The sequence below is a fragment of the Melospiza melodia genome, chromosome 9 (genome assembly GCF_035770615.1).
Source record: "Melospiza melodia melodia isolate bMelMel2 chromosome 9, bMelMel2.pri, whole genome shotgun sequence".
NCBI classification, from domain to species: Eukaryota; Metazoa; Chordata; class Aves; order Passeriformes; family Passerellidae; genus Melospiza; species Melospiza melodia.
In genome coordinates this window covers 22,628,529-22,644,149 of record NC_086202.1, presented here as the reverse complement: position 1 = coordinate 22,644,149, position 15,621 = coordinate 22,628,529, and the positions used below count along the sequence as shown (strand labels likewise).

At 35.3% G+C, this 15,621-nt stretch overlaps 1 protein-coding gene across 19 annotated transcripts in view; it reads left to right on the top strand.

Annotated features, from left to right (window-relative positions):
• The window catches only part of KCNMA1 (potassium calcium-activated channel subfamily M alpha 1), a 402,334-nt gene that overhangs the window by 281,640 nt on the left and 105,073 nt on the right, over nucleotides 1-15,621 (top strand). For 10 of the 19 annotated variants that reach the window (XM_063163853.1, XM_063163852.1, XM_063163857.1 and 7 more), the window contains exons 15-16: nucleotides 1,521-1,630; nucleotides 3,745-3,813. In XM_063163853.1, the coding sequence (XP_063019923.1) occupies nucleotides 1,521-1,630; nucleotides 3,745-3,813 (179 nt within the window). Of the gene's footprint in view, nucleotides 1-1,520; nucleotides 1,631-3,744; nucleotides 3,814-7,413; nucleotides 7,426-15,621 lie in introns of all 19 variants that reach the window. The other 9 variants (XM_063163851.1, XM_063163849.1, XM_063163850.1 and 6 more) reach the window with 1 other exon arrangement.

Genomic DNA, 15,621 nt, shown 5'->3' with positions numbered 1-15,621 from the left:
GGAATAACACAATGCAAATTCCTTTTACCATCCCACATGGCCTCTGAATGGTGGAACAATTTCTGTGGAAGAAATTTCTCCTGATTGTTTGCAGCCCACTTGTCAGGCTGTATATGATTTGGAACATCTCCATATTGCAATTTATTCTTTCAGTGGTTTACATCTCCAGAACTAAAGTAACTGATTACTTGGCAGCCTGTCAACAGGAGGAGAGAATAAAACAACAACAACAAAAAACCAACCAAAAAACCAAAACAAACAAATCAAACAAAAAAGGCAAAACCCAAGCAAATAAAAAAACCCCATACCCTACAAAAACACCCCAAACAAAAGAAAAAAAAAAGGAGGAAAAAATCATTGTAACTTATATTTCACCAGGTTTCTTAACAAGTTTCCGTCCTCCTGTTCTTTAGAGCATTTTTTTGGAAAGAGTTTGAAAGAGTGCCTTTTGGCTAGTTCAACATGAGAGAAAGATTGATGAATCCTAAATTAATAACCAGCCCGTGGAATAAAAATACAAACTTATCTAAAATACTATATTAAGTCCTGCCAGAATATTCCGGGTATGCTGAAATTTGAAAACCTTACATTTTTTGGTCCAGGAGAATCATAGAATCACAGAATATCTTGAGTTTGAAGGGACTGACAAGGATCTTTGAGTCTGACTCCTGACCTTTTTCAGGACACCCCGAGTCACACCATATGTCTGAGAACATTGTCCAAACACTGCTTGAGCTCTGTCAGGCTGGTACTGTGACCTCTGTCCTGGGGAGCTGTTCCAGTGCCCAACCACTCTCTGGTGGAGAAACATCTCCTGATATCCTATACCTCGCCAGGGGTAGAAGCTGTTCAGCCTGGAGAAGAGAGGGTTGTGTGGAGATCTTGTAGAAACCTTCCAGTATCTGAAGGGATCTGCAGAGAAGCCAGAGGGGGATTCATTGTTATGAACAGTAGTGATAGGACAAGGAGTAGTAGGTAAAAACTTAGAGAGAAATTTAGGCTAGATATTTGGAAGAAATTCTTCACTGTGAGAGTAGTTAAACACTGGAATAGGTTGCCCAGGGAGTTTGTGGATGCCCCAGCTTGGGCAGCGTTCGAGGCCAGGTTGGATAAGGCCTTAAGCAACCTGGTCTAGTGAGAGCTGTCCCTCCCCATGGCAGGAAGGTGATCTTTAAGGTCCTTTCCAACCCTTAACATTTTGTGATTCTACTATTTTTAAAAAGATAAAATTTGGAAACTTTTTCCTCACGCTCTCTACAACTTTATTTCACAACATGCTCAGTGTGCTTGAAAAGATTTCAGTGTATTATTTTTGCATTGATTTACTGACTACAGGGACTCTGTTTTGAGGGGTTTTTTCAGCATTCTAGCAAATCCCTTGCAAATAAGCCATGTTAATTGCAGTAACAGTGTACTGACTTATGTGTTAAAATCTGATTCATGTTTAAGCAGTTGCTTGTAAGTTTCAAAGAAAGCTGTGGTTTTGACTCAGAACTCTGCCTCTGTTTCTTTGGTTTTAGATTGAGGAGGATACGTGGCAGAAATACTACCTGGAAGGAGTTGCAAATGAAATGTATACAGAATATCTGTCTAGTGCCTTTGTGGGTTTGTCCTTCCCTGCAGTTTGTGAGTAAGTAGAAATACATTTAATATGCAGAAATATTTACCTTCTTGTAACAGAAATCTAAGTTTTTTGCATGAGACCTTTTCACTCTAATGTGAGGACTCTAAGTCCTAATGTTGCTGCATCAGATAGTGTCTAATAAAATAAACATTAAAGCAATCACACTGAAGAATCTGAAACGTGGTAATGCCTGGTTACAGGAGAGATTTGTAATTAAGTGATTGTAAATTAAAGCATAAATGTTTTTTGTCTTGAACAAACTCATAAACAATCTTTTTAAATTGAGTAATTTGCTCACAAATACTATCCTGTTATTTTTCTAATGATTCCCATTCTTTGAGTAGTGGTGGTCAGCATGACCATCTTGGCTTTTGTTCTGTTCCAAGGAAACTATTCATTAATTTAAACAGATGTCATGGAGTCATATAAGCACTGTGGCACTCAGAGCTCCATAGAAGTGGTTGCAAACCATTTGCAACAAGTAAAATATATGAGAGAAAAGATATGTCTGTTCAGTTATGAGAAAGAAGCACATAGTACATAACCATAGTGCAAGCTTTGTTTCTGGACACTGAAAAATGCTTAGCCTAGAATGAGTCTGTGAATGAGAGATTTGTATGCAAAAGGTTTGTATGATAAGTACTCTGTCTATGTAATCAAGTTAGTTTTGCACACTCATATTTCCTCTTTGCTCCATTCCTAGAGGAGGAAATGGAGAAGTAAAATACAATCTCTTATGTAAAGGAGGATGAGGATGCTTCTACTCCTCTTAACTTTCCCACCTTTCCCAATTTTAACAGGAGCAAAAACATGGCATAAGAATGAGGGGGAGACAACTGTTAGACTAATATTATCCATTTATAAATTGTTTAGGATGTAGCTATGACAGAGCCCAGTCTTCAGTTTCCTGGTAAAGTTAAGGGGTTCTCAATCCATCCTTCTACTGTGTCAGCCAAACTCTCTTGAGTTTACTGAGGGAAAAAGTTTTTTACTGTAGGCACAAAAATTTGTGATTTACTGAAACCGGAAATCTCACAACAAGCAGAAAAGTGTATCATATTCAGAATGAATAGTAGTCTGTGCTGTTAACACTAGCTACAGTAATGAAAATTAAATCTCCACACCAAACCATTTTTAACTGTGTCAAGTTTCTATATGAGTTTGTAGGAAGATATAACTGAGACTGTGTTTGACACAAAGCTGACATTCATTTATCTGTGCTGGTAGAATGGAGATAAAATAATCAAGAAAGAAAGGGTGCTTGTTGAGATTTAGAAAGATATCTAAATTTTGGAGGTCTCCTCAAGCACTTTAATTAATGAGTTTAGTGCATAGGTATTCTCATTAATGTAAGAATTGACTGCTCAGTTTCCAGAAGAGCCGAAGGACAAGGACAGCAAAATGTCCATTGCATTGGTTTGTGAAGAGGAAATTGAATCAGTGTAGTCTTAGTGTATTCAGCCACCTGTGAAATATACAGACTTGGAGAACAGGTCTTGTAGTGTAACTTTTAAAATTCATGCAGGCGACGACATTTTAAAAGTCTGAAATTGAATGAAATGTTCTGCTTCCTCAGGTTATTTGTCATAAATGCAAATCTAGGAATGTGATTCTTTTGTGAATAGGCTGCCATGCAGTCTGGATAACAAAGAGTGTGCAGAGACAGTGAGGATGGGACACTCAATATTGCTGAAGAATTTCCATCTTCTGACGTCAACACTAGGTTGAAGAATTAGATGGAAATAGAAGTTAATATCACTCTGCAAGTTCTGTTTATAGCTCCACGTGTGTGTACTGTGTGAACCTCTTCCAACAATATATTTTGAATATGTGAATGTAGTTCCTGATATTCTATGCCCTTGGATATATCTGGACCAGGTGTGAATGATGTTATTGAAGATGAACTCACCAGTCTGTCTCCTACTAGTGCAGAGCCTTCTAATGTTTAATGTAAGACTAACCTTCACCCAGGTTCCAGGCCTAGCACTCTCCACCCCAAAATGTTCCTAACGAGGCCAGCGTATCTCTGCAGCGATACTCAAGCAGCGGGAGCAGCCACCTGCCCGTGTGTGGTGTTGGTTGTGCACAGGCACTGACTGCTGGCTCTTGTCTCCCTGCAGGCTGGTGTTTGCCAAGCTGAAGCTCTTGATGATAGCCATCGAGTACAAGTCGGAGAAGCGCGAGAGCAGGTACGGCCCACGGCACCGGCCCGGGCAGTGCTCCAATGCACTGCCAGGAATTTGGCCTGCTTTGTTTTCCAGAATGAGCATAGCTACTCCTTGAAACATTTCAGAATGTAATTAGCATGCCATCGCATTGCAGCATTTCGCATAGGCCTGAAAGGGACTTATTTCTGCCCTCTTCCTCCCTAAAAGTAACCCAAGTCAGAATGTTTAGTAAAAAGTGCAGTAGTACATGTGTCTCATCTCAGGAGTGATTTTACTTACGGAAAAGCTTACAATTTTTGTGTTTATAGCATATCATTTTTAATCAGACATCCAACATACACTACTGAAAACAGAAAAATGGAAAACAGATGTGATATCAAAATTCATTATAGCTATGTGTATTATCACAATACAAATTTCATTTAAATTAGTTTGAGGGAACCAATTTAGATATGTTACAGGATAAACAAATATAGGGTAAACATAATATTTAAATAAAATTTAAATATCTGTTCTGACAAAATTTACATGACTAACATAATGAAACTGGAAAAGATTAATTTAGCCTTGAAATTACCAATTGGCTGGCTATTTTCATTAACCAAAAAGAAAAAAAAAATCATTATTCTTAGTACAGATTCACAGATGGGAAGTGTTTCTTGCATTTTTGTTTTTGTGCAAAGGTTCATAGAAACATGATTGAACATTGGAGTCAATCTTCCATCACCTTGTCCATTAATGTTTTAAACAATATTCATTTTTATGTAACGAAAACATTATAAATGTTCCCTGAAACATGTGGAGGGTCATCTAAAAACATATGGCAATACTAACTCTGAGAGGAATTTGATTCTCCTCTTTTGCAATTTCATTTTGTATTGCTGTAGTAGACCTGAAGTGATACATAGTAGTTCATCTTCTTTTTGGCCACTAATTACCTTTTTGTGGCCAAAGGGCACTTTTGGGGACAAATTCTCCTTCTCACAGGAGAACCAATTCTATCAATTGAACTCATTCTACATTTTCTGTGGTTTTGAAAGTTTAATACTTAGCATTAACTTTGATAGTTTTTCTTAATTAAAAAAAAATCTATAAAACCTGTGTTAGAAATTTGATATGGAAAAAGCAGTGTTGCAACCATTTATGAGCATTTCCATGCCCTATAGTTGATTTTACTGGATTCTTCCATATATTATAAAATGAAATGTGAAGTGGTGTATGTACTATTGCATATAATTTTTGATCACATTACGCTGATTAAGAAATCCTTTTTTTTACTATCAGATTTTTTATGCTGTATTTAGCTACTTTGGGCTCTTAAATTACTTTTCCATTGAAAGACCTCAGTCTGCATTGGCTAATGTAAAACAAACAATCTATTCTTCTGTCTATGAACAATTTAATCTTTTTCTAGAAAAAGGAAAATACAATAATAACAGCAGTTGAACAATTTACCAAATTTTGTGTCTTCAGTATTAGGAAATATTTGGTTTCTGTTTTTCTCCTAACAAATATTGGCCAGCTTTATATTGCCATTACTTCAGTTGTTGTTAACTTACATAAATGCTAATATTGCAGTCTTTTACAGTAATAACAGATTGTTCTTGGCTTCCATATCATTCTTTGCATTAACTTCAGTGGAAGTTGGATTGAGTTCTTAATCAAAAGGTGATGCAGAGGATCCCAGAAAAAGTAAAAAAGTGTGATACAATCATATATTTCTTACTTAAAGCCACACAGGTAACAGCTTGCAATAATTATTATAGTAGGGAAAAATAGAGCCTAAAATTGCTGGAAGCAATATTAAGAAAGAGATATTAACAGCTGGATTTGTTGAACATGTATGTAGAAAGAGGAGGATAAATACGGTAGATAGTCAGATTTTCTTATAACCCTGATTCACAGCAATATCTGCTGATTTTATTAACCAGTGGCAATTTTATAATCATTGTTTGATCAGTCACAGAGCTACCTGCAGCATATTACTTTTCTACTTGCTCCTGTGCTCTTCAAGTCAAATATGTTAACTAGTTATCTGTGGTTTTCTGATCTTTTAGTCAAACCACAAAGGTAATGCAACAAAACTTCAGTTTCTCACCTCCTAAAAATACTTGCATTTCTGTGCATCTTATTAAATGAAAAGATGCAGAATTAAAATAAAAGTTAGAATTACACAGTTTAGAAGCACAAGCCATTTTGAACAATGTAAATTTGTCATTTGTCAATTATGTTTGTTGATACTGACATTGGAAATATGTTATTCTGCTATTATCCAAATTTCTTCCCATAAATTCTTCATAAGGTGGGAACTGATATGGATATGGATATTCAAGTTTTCAGTCTTTTGAGAGTGACAGAAAGTAGATACATGCTGATTTATTTTATAATTATACTTTGCGTTCATGTTTTGTAGAACTGTTATGGAAGAAGTTTTATATAATTTAAAATTTAGAGAAACAATGTTAAATATAGTTAAAAATTTAAAACATTATGTAGATGGCACCCTTTCGTTAAGATCTAATACTCTAATTCTGTTTACTGTAGGGAATTTGAAATCAATAGTAATTAAAAATTATCAGAACTCTATCCAAGTTAATATTGCTGTACATGTTAGTGGCAGTTGAGCTTCCTGCCTGCAGATGGTTTTTTCTTCATTTTTCCTGAATCCTAATAAAGCTACACAAAACAGAAAGCACACCTTGATAAGTTTTGTCAGTTTAGGTAGGTAATTAATAACAATTATGATTTTACACAATTGCTTAAAAGCTGATATTCAAGCCTAAGTACAATTAATATAGTTATAAATATGATAAATGTATATTAGTTTTCATATCATGGATAGAGTATCTAGAGTACGTTTATCGTTTTACACAACTGCTTCTCATTAAGGTATCTTAAAGATTCATTAAAAACCTTATGATTAGATTTCTTAACCTTTGCCTTTATATATTTAATAACATTTAAATTATTTCTCAGCTATCAAAGAAATCTCTGACTTTACAGAATTCAATTTAGAGTTTCTGACTAGCCACTAAAATCTGCACTCTAGTAACTCCAGCTCACAATATCAGTCACCATTCCTTCATCTCTAATTGCTTTCTGGGAATGTTATAACCCATGATTAAGAACAGGAAGCACTTAAATTATTTTTTGTCTCCCTGATGCAAGCCAAATACTATCACTTAAAAAGTGTTATTAGCTTATTTGGAGAGGTTTTTCTTTTTTTGTAGAAAAATGCAAAGGAAACATAGAGAACATGAACCTGAAAATATCCCAATGTTGAATATATAGCAAAAAATAACAGCTCAAAATTCAGATTTTCAAACCCCTCATCTGAAATCCCTTTTAGAGAGATTTCTGCCTTCCTTTCCCCCCTGTATTTTTATCCTACATAACTAAGCAAGAAGGAAAGCCTAACCAGGATTCTTCCGTCCTGCTCCCCATTTATACTCCACTTGTAAAATTTTCTCTTTGTCTATCCATATATTTGTTCTCATTCTCAGCAGAAAAACCTTTAAGCCTTGAAGACGTTTAAATAAAGGGTTTTTTTGCTTTTGCTTTGGTGTCAGTTGATTTCTTATCCAAGTGTTTGATTTGCAATTTTTTTCTTGTCGTTTGCAGAAGCCGAAAGCGGTATGCCCTCTTCGTTACCTTTCCTTCCAACCTCAATCCTACCTTCACTCCTTCTAACTTCAGGACTAATTCCTTGCCAAGAACACAGGAAGATAACATCTTTGTCTATCTTTCTCTGTATATACACACACATATATATTCATACATATTCATCTATCTATGTGTGTGTATATATATCTCTGTGTATATATTTATATATGAGCCCCCAATCTCAAAGAGGAGAGAGAGAACCGCATTTTGTCTCTCCAGTGTTTCTTGTGACTCACGCACTAACTTCTTTGCAGGAAGTACAAAATATAACAGGATTCATTTTTTAGGCTTTTTTTCCCCTTTGTGGAGTCATTGGTGTATCAGATTGTTGCATTTGAAAAGCAGATTTCACTGTTAATATCTCCTGTCCTCATTTTGACTGTATCATGACGATGTATATTTCGTCTTTACCAGCCCTTGTGCTGCCATGGTTGTTCATATTCACACCGTCATTGATGTCCTTCTTTCCCCAGCTCTTCCTTCAAAACACATCTTACAATACAGTAGTTCATGTTCTCTTGAAGTCTCATTCTCCATTAACAGCAACCAAATACCTGATTCTTTGCATTTCTGGTCCTGTTTTGAGTCCAGTTACTCATAATACAGTACTCATTTAATTTTTTGTACTGTTCCAGTGAAAGTGCCATGGATAGTTTATTATATGTCACATTCATTTTAATGACATTTATTAACTCATTTATTAAGATGTTACTGAATGTATTTTTTTTCTCAGCTTTGTAGTTTTTTTTTTTTTGAGATGGCATGTTTTGCATTTTCTTTGGTGTACCATGCTGTGAGTCCCTCTCTAGTCTACATTCTATCATGCTGCTATTGGTTTGGAAGTAGATAAGGCATGCTCTTTCATATCCTTGTCTCTCCTCATCTCTCTTCCCCCAACAGCTTTTTTTTTTTTTCCTAATTGCTTATAGCAGTCTGTCTGACTGTCAGTGATGGTCTTTGGAGACCTGCTGTCATTGTCCAGACATTTCAATTTCCGTCTTCATTGTACTCTTCAAACTCTATTTTCTGTGTCTGTTCTGTTGTGTATGTTGTATGTGTTATGTGTATTTAAGTTTTAGTCTTACCTTCCTATAGTTTCTGAGTAGATGTGTGATAAGAGAGGTGGCTTCCTGTCAGTTTGGGATTATTGATATGATCCAACTGCAGAGAAGTTACTGCAACACTTAGCATCTCCAAGGATCTGCAGCTGTTGCACCTCTACTTTGCTTCTTGCTTTTAAGTATATCTTATCTTGTGGTGAAGGCATGTTAATGCTGGCATGATGAGCAATATGAAGAGGTGTTGTACCAGGTGAAGTTGCTTGCTCCCAGAATAAAGTTTATTGTTCTGCCTCATTGTACTGATAATGAACCACTTCTGGAACCAGAAGGAATAATTTAATTGTTTTCAAGTGTATTGAGTTCACCATCACTATTGAACTAGTTTGGAGTATGCCCAAATAAAATACCTCATGCACATCCTGTAGACCATGACTTAGGTGCTGTTGTAAAAAACTTAAGTCCTGGGAGCAACCTTTTATATGCTTGTAGTAATTAAGCTTTAATGTACTGTAGCATGTAATGCGCACTGTGTCTTTTGCCTTGTATTCTTTTCAGTGTCTTACTAGATTTTGCTGTATAGAGCATTATGAATTCATGTCAGTGATAGAGCCCAGAAAAAAGAAGCAATATTCATGAGTTACAGTTAGTGTGAGAACTGGTATGTGCACAACTCCCACTATGGAATTTGTGCATTTACACTCACACTGCACTTCAAAACATACCCTGAAAAGAAATATTTCCAACTACTTCTGTAGTTGGATGAATGGCGTGGTGTGTTTTAAAAGGCCATTATGCTAATAGTGGTACTTTTAATCTGGGCATAGTGTGAAACAATCAATAATAATAGCTGTTTTTGTCTAAAAGTATAGTAGCTATAGTAAATGATAGCACATGATTTTGTTTTAGATAATGTATTTATAGTACTTAAAAATATTATATCTTCCTGATTACTAGATAATATTGCTACTGTTTGAGTTGCATGGGGAATGGTACAGTACATCTACCACAAGATTTAAAACAGGATTGTTACAGCTTTTGCCATACGTTTAGTCAAAATTTTGGTGTTTGTGTTTCATTAATTTCAACAATTTGTCTTTCTTTAGAGTAGGGTGATGGCAGTCACACAGGGAGCCATACAGCTGAAAGCAAACAAACAAACAAAAAGAAGTAGGGTTACTAAATCAGACAGGTTTCCTTGATGCAGGGATGAACTGTTCAGTTGGTCTCTGATAATGGATTTCATCACACCTGACTTTGTCAATCAAATTGTTAAGTGTCTAATCTCCTGTTAGTTGTCCAAATTTAGTCCATAATTGCAAGGGAAGAGAGAGACAGTTCTTGAATGCATTAGAATTCGATCCTAAAGTAGATGAGATGAATCCCACCTTTAGTGCTGTCTAAAATGTAAAGTTGAAAGTAAGACCAAACAGGAATGACTAGTACATAACAGAGGCATGGATAAGGAAAATCCTTAAAAGGCCTCTCCTGCTCCATGTCTCTATTGGTTGACCTTATCTGTGCTTTCAGTTTGTAGTCCTCATGAAGTGCTGCTAAAATGTCATTACCCTTTGCACATTTGCTGTGCTGTACTTGCTAGGCATCTCCACGTGCCTTTGTCAGCTCAGTTTAAAGATTTTCACCGTACTGTTCCATATTATTAAGGTCCCTCTTTTGTTCTTCTCAGAGAAGGCTGACAGTTATGCAGATGACAGATCTGAGTGTCAGCTACTGTACTACTGTGTCGAGATCAAGAGTTCAAAGTTCCATCCATTCACAATTCAGCAGTAGTGGAAGCCTCCTCAGTTTCAAGCTGCGCAAAGCAAATTGTGGAGCTGTGCCACTTAGCAAGTGGCCTGCCAGTAAATACATTCTGCATAGTGATGGATCAGACTCTGACACAGACTGGTTGTTTATTCCATGGAGTTCACCTAAAAGATGGCTGAATAGTCGAAAGCTACAGGAAACATTTTTCATCTCCTACTGAAATCTTTTGTATGCTGATAAATTATTAGAAGTAATGTTTTAAATAATTTTTGTATTTTGAAAAGCTATCAGCTTTCCATAACTTCGTAGGAGTGTTTTAGACCAAGAAACATAACTTGAGTGAAATATGTGTGATATTTGAAAGCAGGACCTAGCAGCAGAAATGAGTAAAAAGTAAATAGCTGGAGGAATTAGTCTCACCTCAAATGTCAGTTCACAAATTGTCTTACAGTTTGAGTCTCCAATTATTAGGCTCTCCATCAATTACCTTTGCGTTAAAAAAACCATAGAAGATACACAATTAGTAAAGGAAACCTTAGCTTACTTTTAGTGCTTTAAAGGAAGATATAATATGGTATGCTTCAGCTAGGTCAGAATATTGGTGTCTTTTGGAGTCAATCATCCATGCACTACCAAAAATGGTATTGAGCAGCACTCGTGTTCTGGAGTAGTTTCAGATGGATAAAGATGGATGAACTGATATTTTCATGTATCTGTATTTTATTGAAGGTAGCATGTATACTTAAAATATCAGAAAGATATAATTCAATAAGTAAGTTGGGCACAATTAACACACAGTGAGAAACATGAACAGATGTCTGTTCTCCCCTGTCATATGAAAAAGTCATCATGTCCAATCTGAAATTTTCATTGAATGTAAAGAAAACCATAAACATTTGTCTAGAATTTCTGTGACCTTGTTTGAGTTTTGGGGTTTTTTTTGAGACTGTGTATATTTCCATTTGTTTTTCACCTGCTAATATTTCTGTCAGTCTGGGAACACATTTTCAGCTGTGTAGATAATATTAATGATTCTTTCCTGTGTTTTAAGTGTTGAGTGTAAAATTGGATGGGGCTTTGAACAATCTGTTCTAGTGAAATCTGTTCTAGTTACCATGACATGGGAGTTGTAATTAGGTGATTTTTGGGGATCTCTTTGAACATAAACCATTCTGTGATTCCTAAGAGTCCAACTGAATTCAAAGGTGATATCCACATTTTCAGTGTGGGACATTTTCATTGCTCTTAGGTTCATGACCCTGCATCTAGTCACCAAGTGAATCTTTAATAACAAACAGGGTGACTTTTGCAGATAAGTGTAAAACACAGATTTCCACAGTGCATATTCTATTCCACAGGTGGCTTCCTAATTGTAATATTATCAAAAAGTAATGGAACCGACTTCTCCTAAGTTTATGATGGTGAAGTACATTAAATTCCCATTGAACACATTAAATCATGTTTAATTTACATGGCTTTAATTGCCATGTGTCCTAAACATTCATGTGTGAAGGAGCAAGCAATCATGTGAGCCCTGTCACGAAGGGTTTTGTCCTGAGGGATGTATTTCTGGAATTGCAGTCATTAAAGAAATGATGACTACATGGTTTTAAGCTTGCTATTACTTGACTACTCTGTGTGATAACCTAAACTAGAAATGTTATAGAATTACAAATTTTGAACAAGATCTTACAAGATTCTAAAGTTCTTGGCCTTTCTTGCTTGGTTTCATGAGCTGATTTAGGAGAGAAAAAAATCCAGTTGTACTTTATGTTAAAAAAATGTATTTGGAAAAAATCAGTGTCATTTTCATTAATATTTTTTCTGATGTGTGGCACAAAATGCATATGGATTAGCTATATGTATTGCTATTAAACCTTTTGAGTTTGTAGTTTTTCACCTTTTTGTTTGTAGCCTTGTATATATATAAATGAGACATTAGCTGAAGCTGTCTCTCCTAAAACTCCTATTTAGTTTACCATGTACTTATATTCTCAACTATGAGGATAAATATGCATATTTTCATATTGAAAAAAAAATGCATCTCTAAATAACTGATGGATGTATTTTCCGTGGAATACTCAGAAGACTGTTTTGTTTTTCTCTGTGTTGTTTGTTCCCTATATTCTGTTTTAATTCAAAACGTTTCCCTTGCTGTAAATATTAGAGTGAGTGCTTATCAAAGCATAACTTCAGTTAAGGACACTACAGGTGTCATAAGAAATAATTGAGTTGCAGGTTTCATAAGCAACTTTTAATGTATCCATACAGCTCAGTAGAAATTGCTCATGATTTTGCTCTGGTGTGTATATAAGCCCAAAGCTTTATGAGCTTTTTCTGTAATTCTTAGCCAGTAGCAGGGATGGGGCAAATTAATTTTCATTTCCAACAGAAGCATTAACTGTGATCACATCTATATTTTGTAGTTATAGATACATTGTATTTGTGAAAGGAGGTATATGTGAATGAAGTATAAAATCTGACAAAAATAAAGTCTGTACACTGACCCATGTGAATTGATTTAATGTCTCAGAAAACCCTGAGATACAAAATCATGCTCACAATACATTGCATCCTAAATGAAGCCAGTTACTTCCAATTTAAGACTATGTTCCATGCATCTCCAAAGAACTGCTTCATTTGTTTATTACTTCATCAAATTTTAAGTGTCATTATGAGAAGTGAACATTTATAGATCTAGTGGTTACTTCAGTTTGTGGAGTTTGGGTTGTTGAGGTTTAGGTAGGATTTTTTTTTCCTCTTGGGTATGGTTTATCCATATCCAAGAATTGTATTGGGGGAAAAAAAACCAGCCTGGGTCCATGAAAATAAATGTGTTCATCTTTTTACACTGAAAAGATATAACACTTATGTGACTTAAGAATCAAGTAAGGAAATAAAAATTATTTTTCAGATAGAGCAGTACCCATTTGTACCTAAGAAAAACAGCCAACCCAAATTACAAGACCTTACTTCTTTTATAAGGAGCAGTATAATAAATACATGAGATTAGCCTCTACAGAAGATTATTTAGTTTAGCAGCTAAATTCTCAGTGTAATGGCAGGTTACTACGTACTAGCAGGCAGGGAGGAGGAAAGGCGGAGATTAAGATGGCCAGTACAGCACTCTGCAAGTGCTAGGAAGTACTTTGTGTGTTCAGGTGACAAAAGCTTGTGCAGGAAAGCTAAATTTGCCAGCCTATTTTTGACCTGAGTAACTGGTTTCACATGAAGAAATTCTTATGTGGTTGTTTCTTTTTGTTTTTTTTCCTTTATCTGTTTTATTCCATCTTAAACCTGTGAAATTGCATTTTAAACCTGCATTAGGTGGAAGTTTTCATTGCAACTGCAGCCATTAGGCCCAATTCGCTAACAAAGAAATGCTAGATATGACAAGAGATGATACTAGTTGGTGGTGGATGATACTAATTTAGCTGTGTAACTTTATTTCATCCCATTTATCTGTGTGTGTAATACAGGTGTTCCTTATACCATCACTTTTCATTTTTTGCAAATATTAGCAAAGTGTGCTGTGGAAATGAACCTGCTTTCTGTGGTGATACCTTCCAATTCCTGTAGTTCTCCTCTCCTTTTTATTTGTTGCTAAGCTTGAAACTGTGAATGAAGGAAAGGGAAGGATATCTGGGTAGATGCTTTCTTTGAGATTTGGTTTCTGTTCCAGCCTCTGACACAGGCTGTCTGTGTGAGCAGGAGATAATTTAGACCTAACTTTCTGCAGCTGATCTCTGATTAAGTATATTAATTATTTTCCGAATCAGAGGCTGGGCTTTTGGAAATGCTGAGCATTCTCACAGCAAAAGTTCCTAGAAAGTCTATATGAGCTATGCAATGCTAAACACTTAGAAAAATTTGGCCTGTAGGCATCCCAAATTAATAAATACTAAATCTCATAGTTACTTAATCTCTCCTCTGTAAAATGGGGTAATACAACATCTTCATTCTTTCTGTCAAAGAAATTGTTTATGAATCTTTTGCATGCTGTAGTGATGAACATTGCAGACTAACACATGAGAAAAATATGATGCTGATTTTCAAGAGAGATAAATTACAGGAAGCCATGCCTGAAGTAATGGCAGTAAAACACCACTTGAGTGAAGTTTCAGATTGTGAGAAGGAAGAAGTTTGTGGGTATTAAATTAAGAACTGTATCATAAGGTCTACATAAAGGGGGCTGAAATATGACTTCATGACCAACCTTTTACTTCTGAACTCATGAGCACTTTATTTTGTGGCCTGCATATTCTTGTCATAGGGTGTTGTGGGCATGTGGAATTACACAAAAAAATGTGCACATTATTAATCTTTCAGATATATTATGTTGTCATACTAATTCATTCCTAATGTGTAGAGAGTACTTAACATATTAAAAAAGAGATGTAATGAGATCCATTTCCCCTCCTATCAATGGCATGAACCTTCAAATTTTAGTAATGTATGTCTGTTCAGCATTGTGCTTTATTTTTGTATATATGTACTTCCATAAAATCAATTTTTGCTAGATGGACAAGTGTTTCAATTCCTGGTAGTCTTTATTTACTCTATATTGCATATGCATACCACTACTACATTTTGAGTTAGAAAAGCTGAACTTTAATAAAAGATGAAGAGAAAACTTCTGAAAAGCTATATTAAATTTTAGAGAGCCAAAAGCTTAGATATATTTAACATGTATAAAAATTACTGGAGAATATATTTATATTTATCTGTATATTCACATTTAGCTTGGTGCTTTGCAAAACACCTTTCCTAAAGTCTAGATTTAAATTATTATGAAAATAAAGATATTTCATAGACATGGAGTACCTCACTTGTTGATACTAGTTCCTTTGTCAAAGTTAGCTGAGGCTCTTCTGCCATGGTGGTTGGGTTATTTTTGTTCTTTCATGGCTGCATAGCAGTGTTTTAAAAATTTTCTATTCATTTTATGTTTTTTCAGCTGTCGTGACTGGTTGTCTTGTACCATTCCCCTTGAGTGTATGTGTGTATTTATTATTTTAAACAATAACATTATATGTCCAGATAGGGGTCCCATTAACTTTCTATTTCACTAGAAATTGGCAAAAATTTGCATCCAAGGATTTAGTTTCATAAGTGATATTTTTGTTGTTATTGAGCAGTGGCTGAAGGTTTTTTCCTTTTCACCATATTGTGAATTTGTCACCACTTTGCATGAGACAGCAAGCAAACAGCAATGCTCAGCTTCACACTTCACATTTCTGAGAGGACTTTGTGTAGTCTATAATTAAAGCAAAGAGATAAGAAAACAGATGTAAGCACTTAGATTATGTGGTTATAGGCAGAGGCATTTGACTGTCTCAAA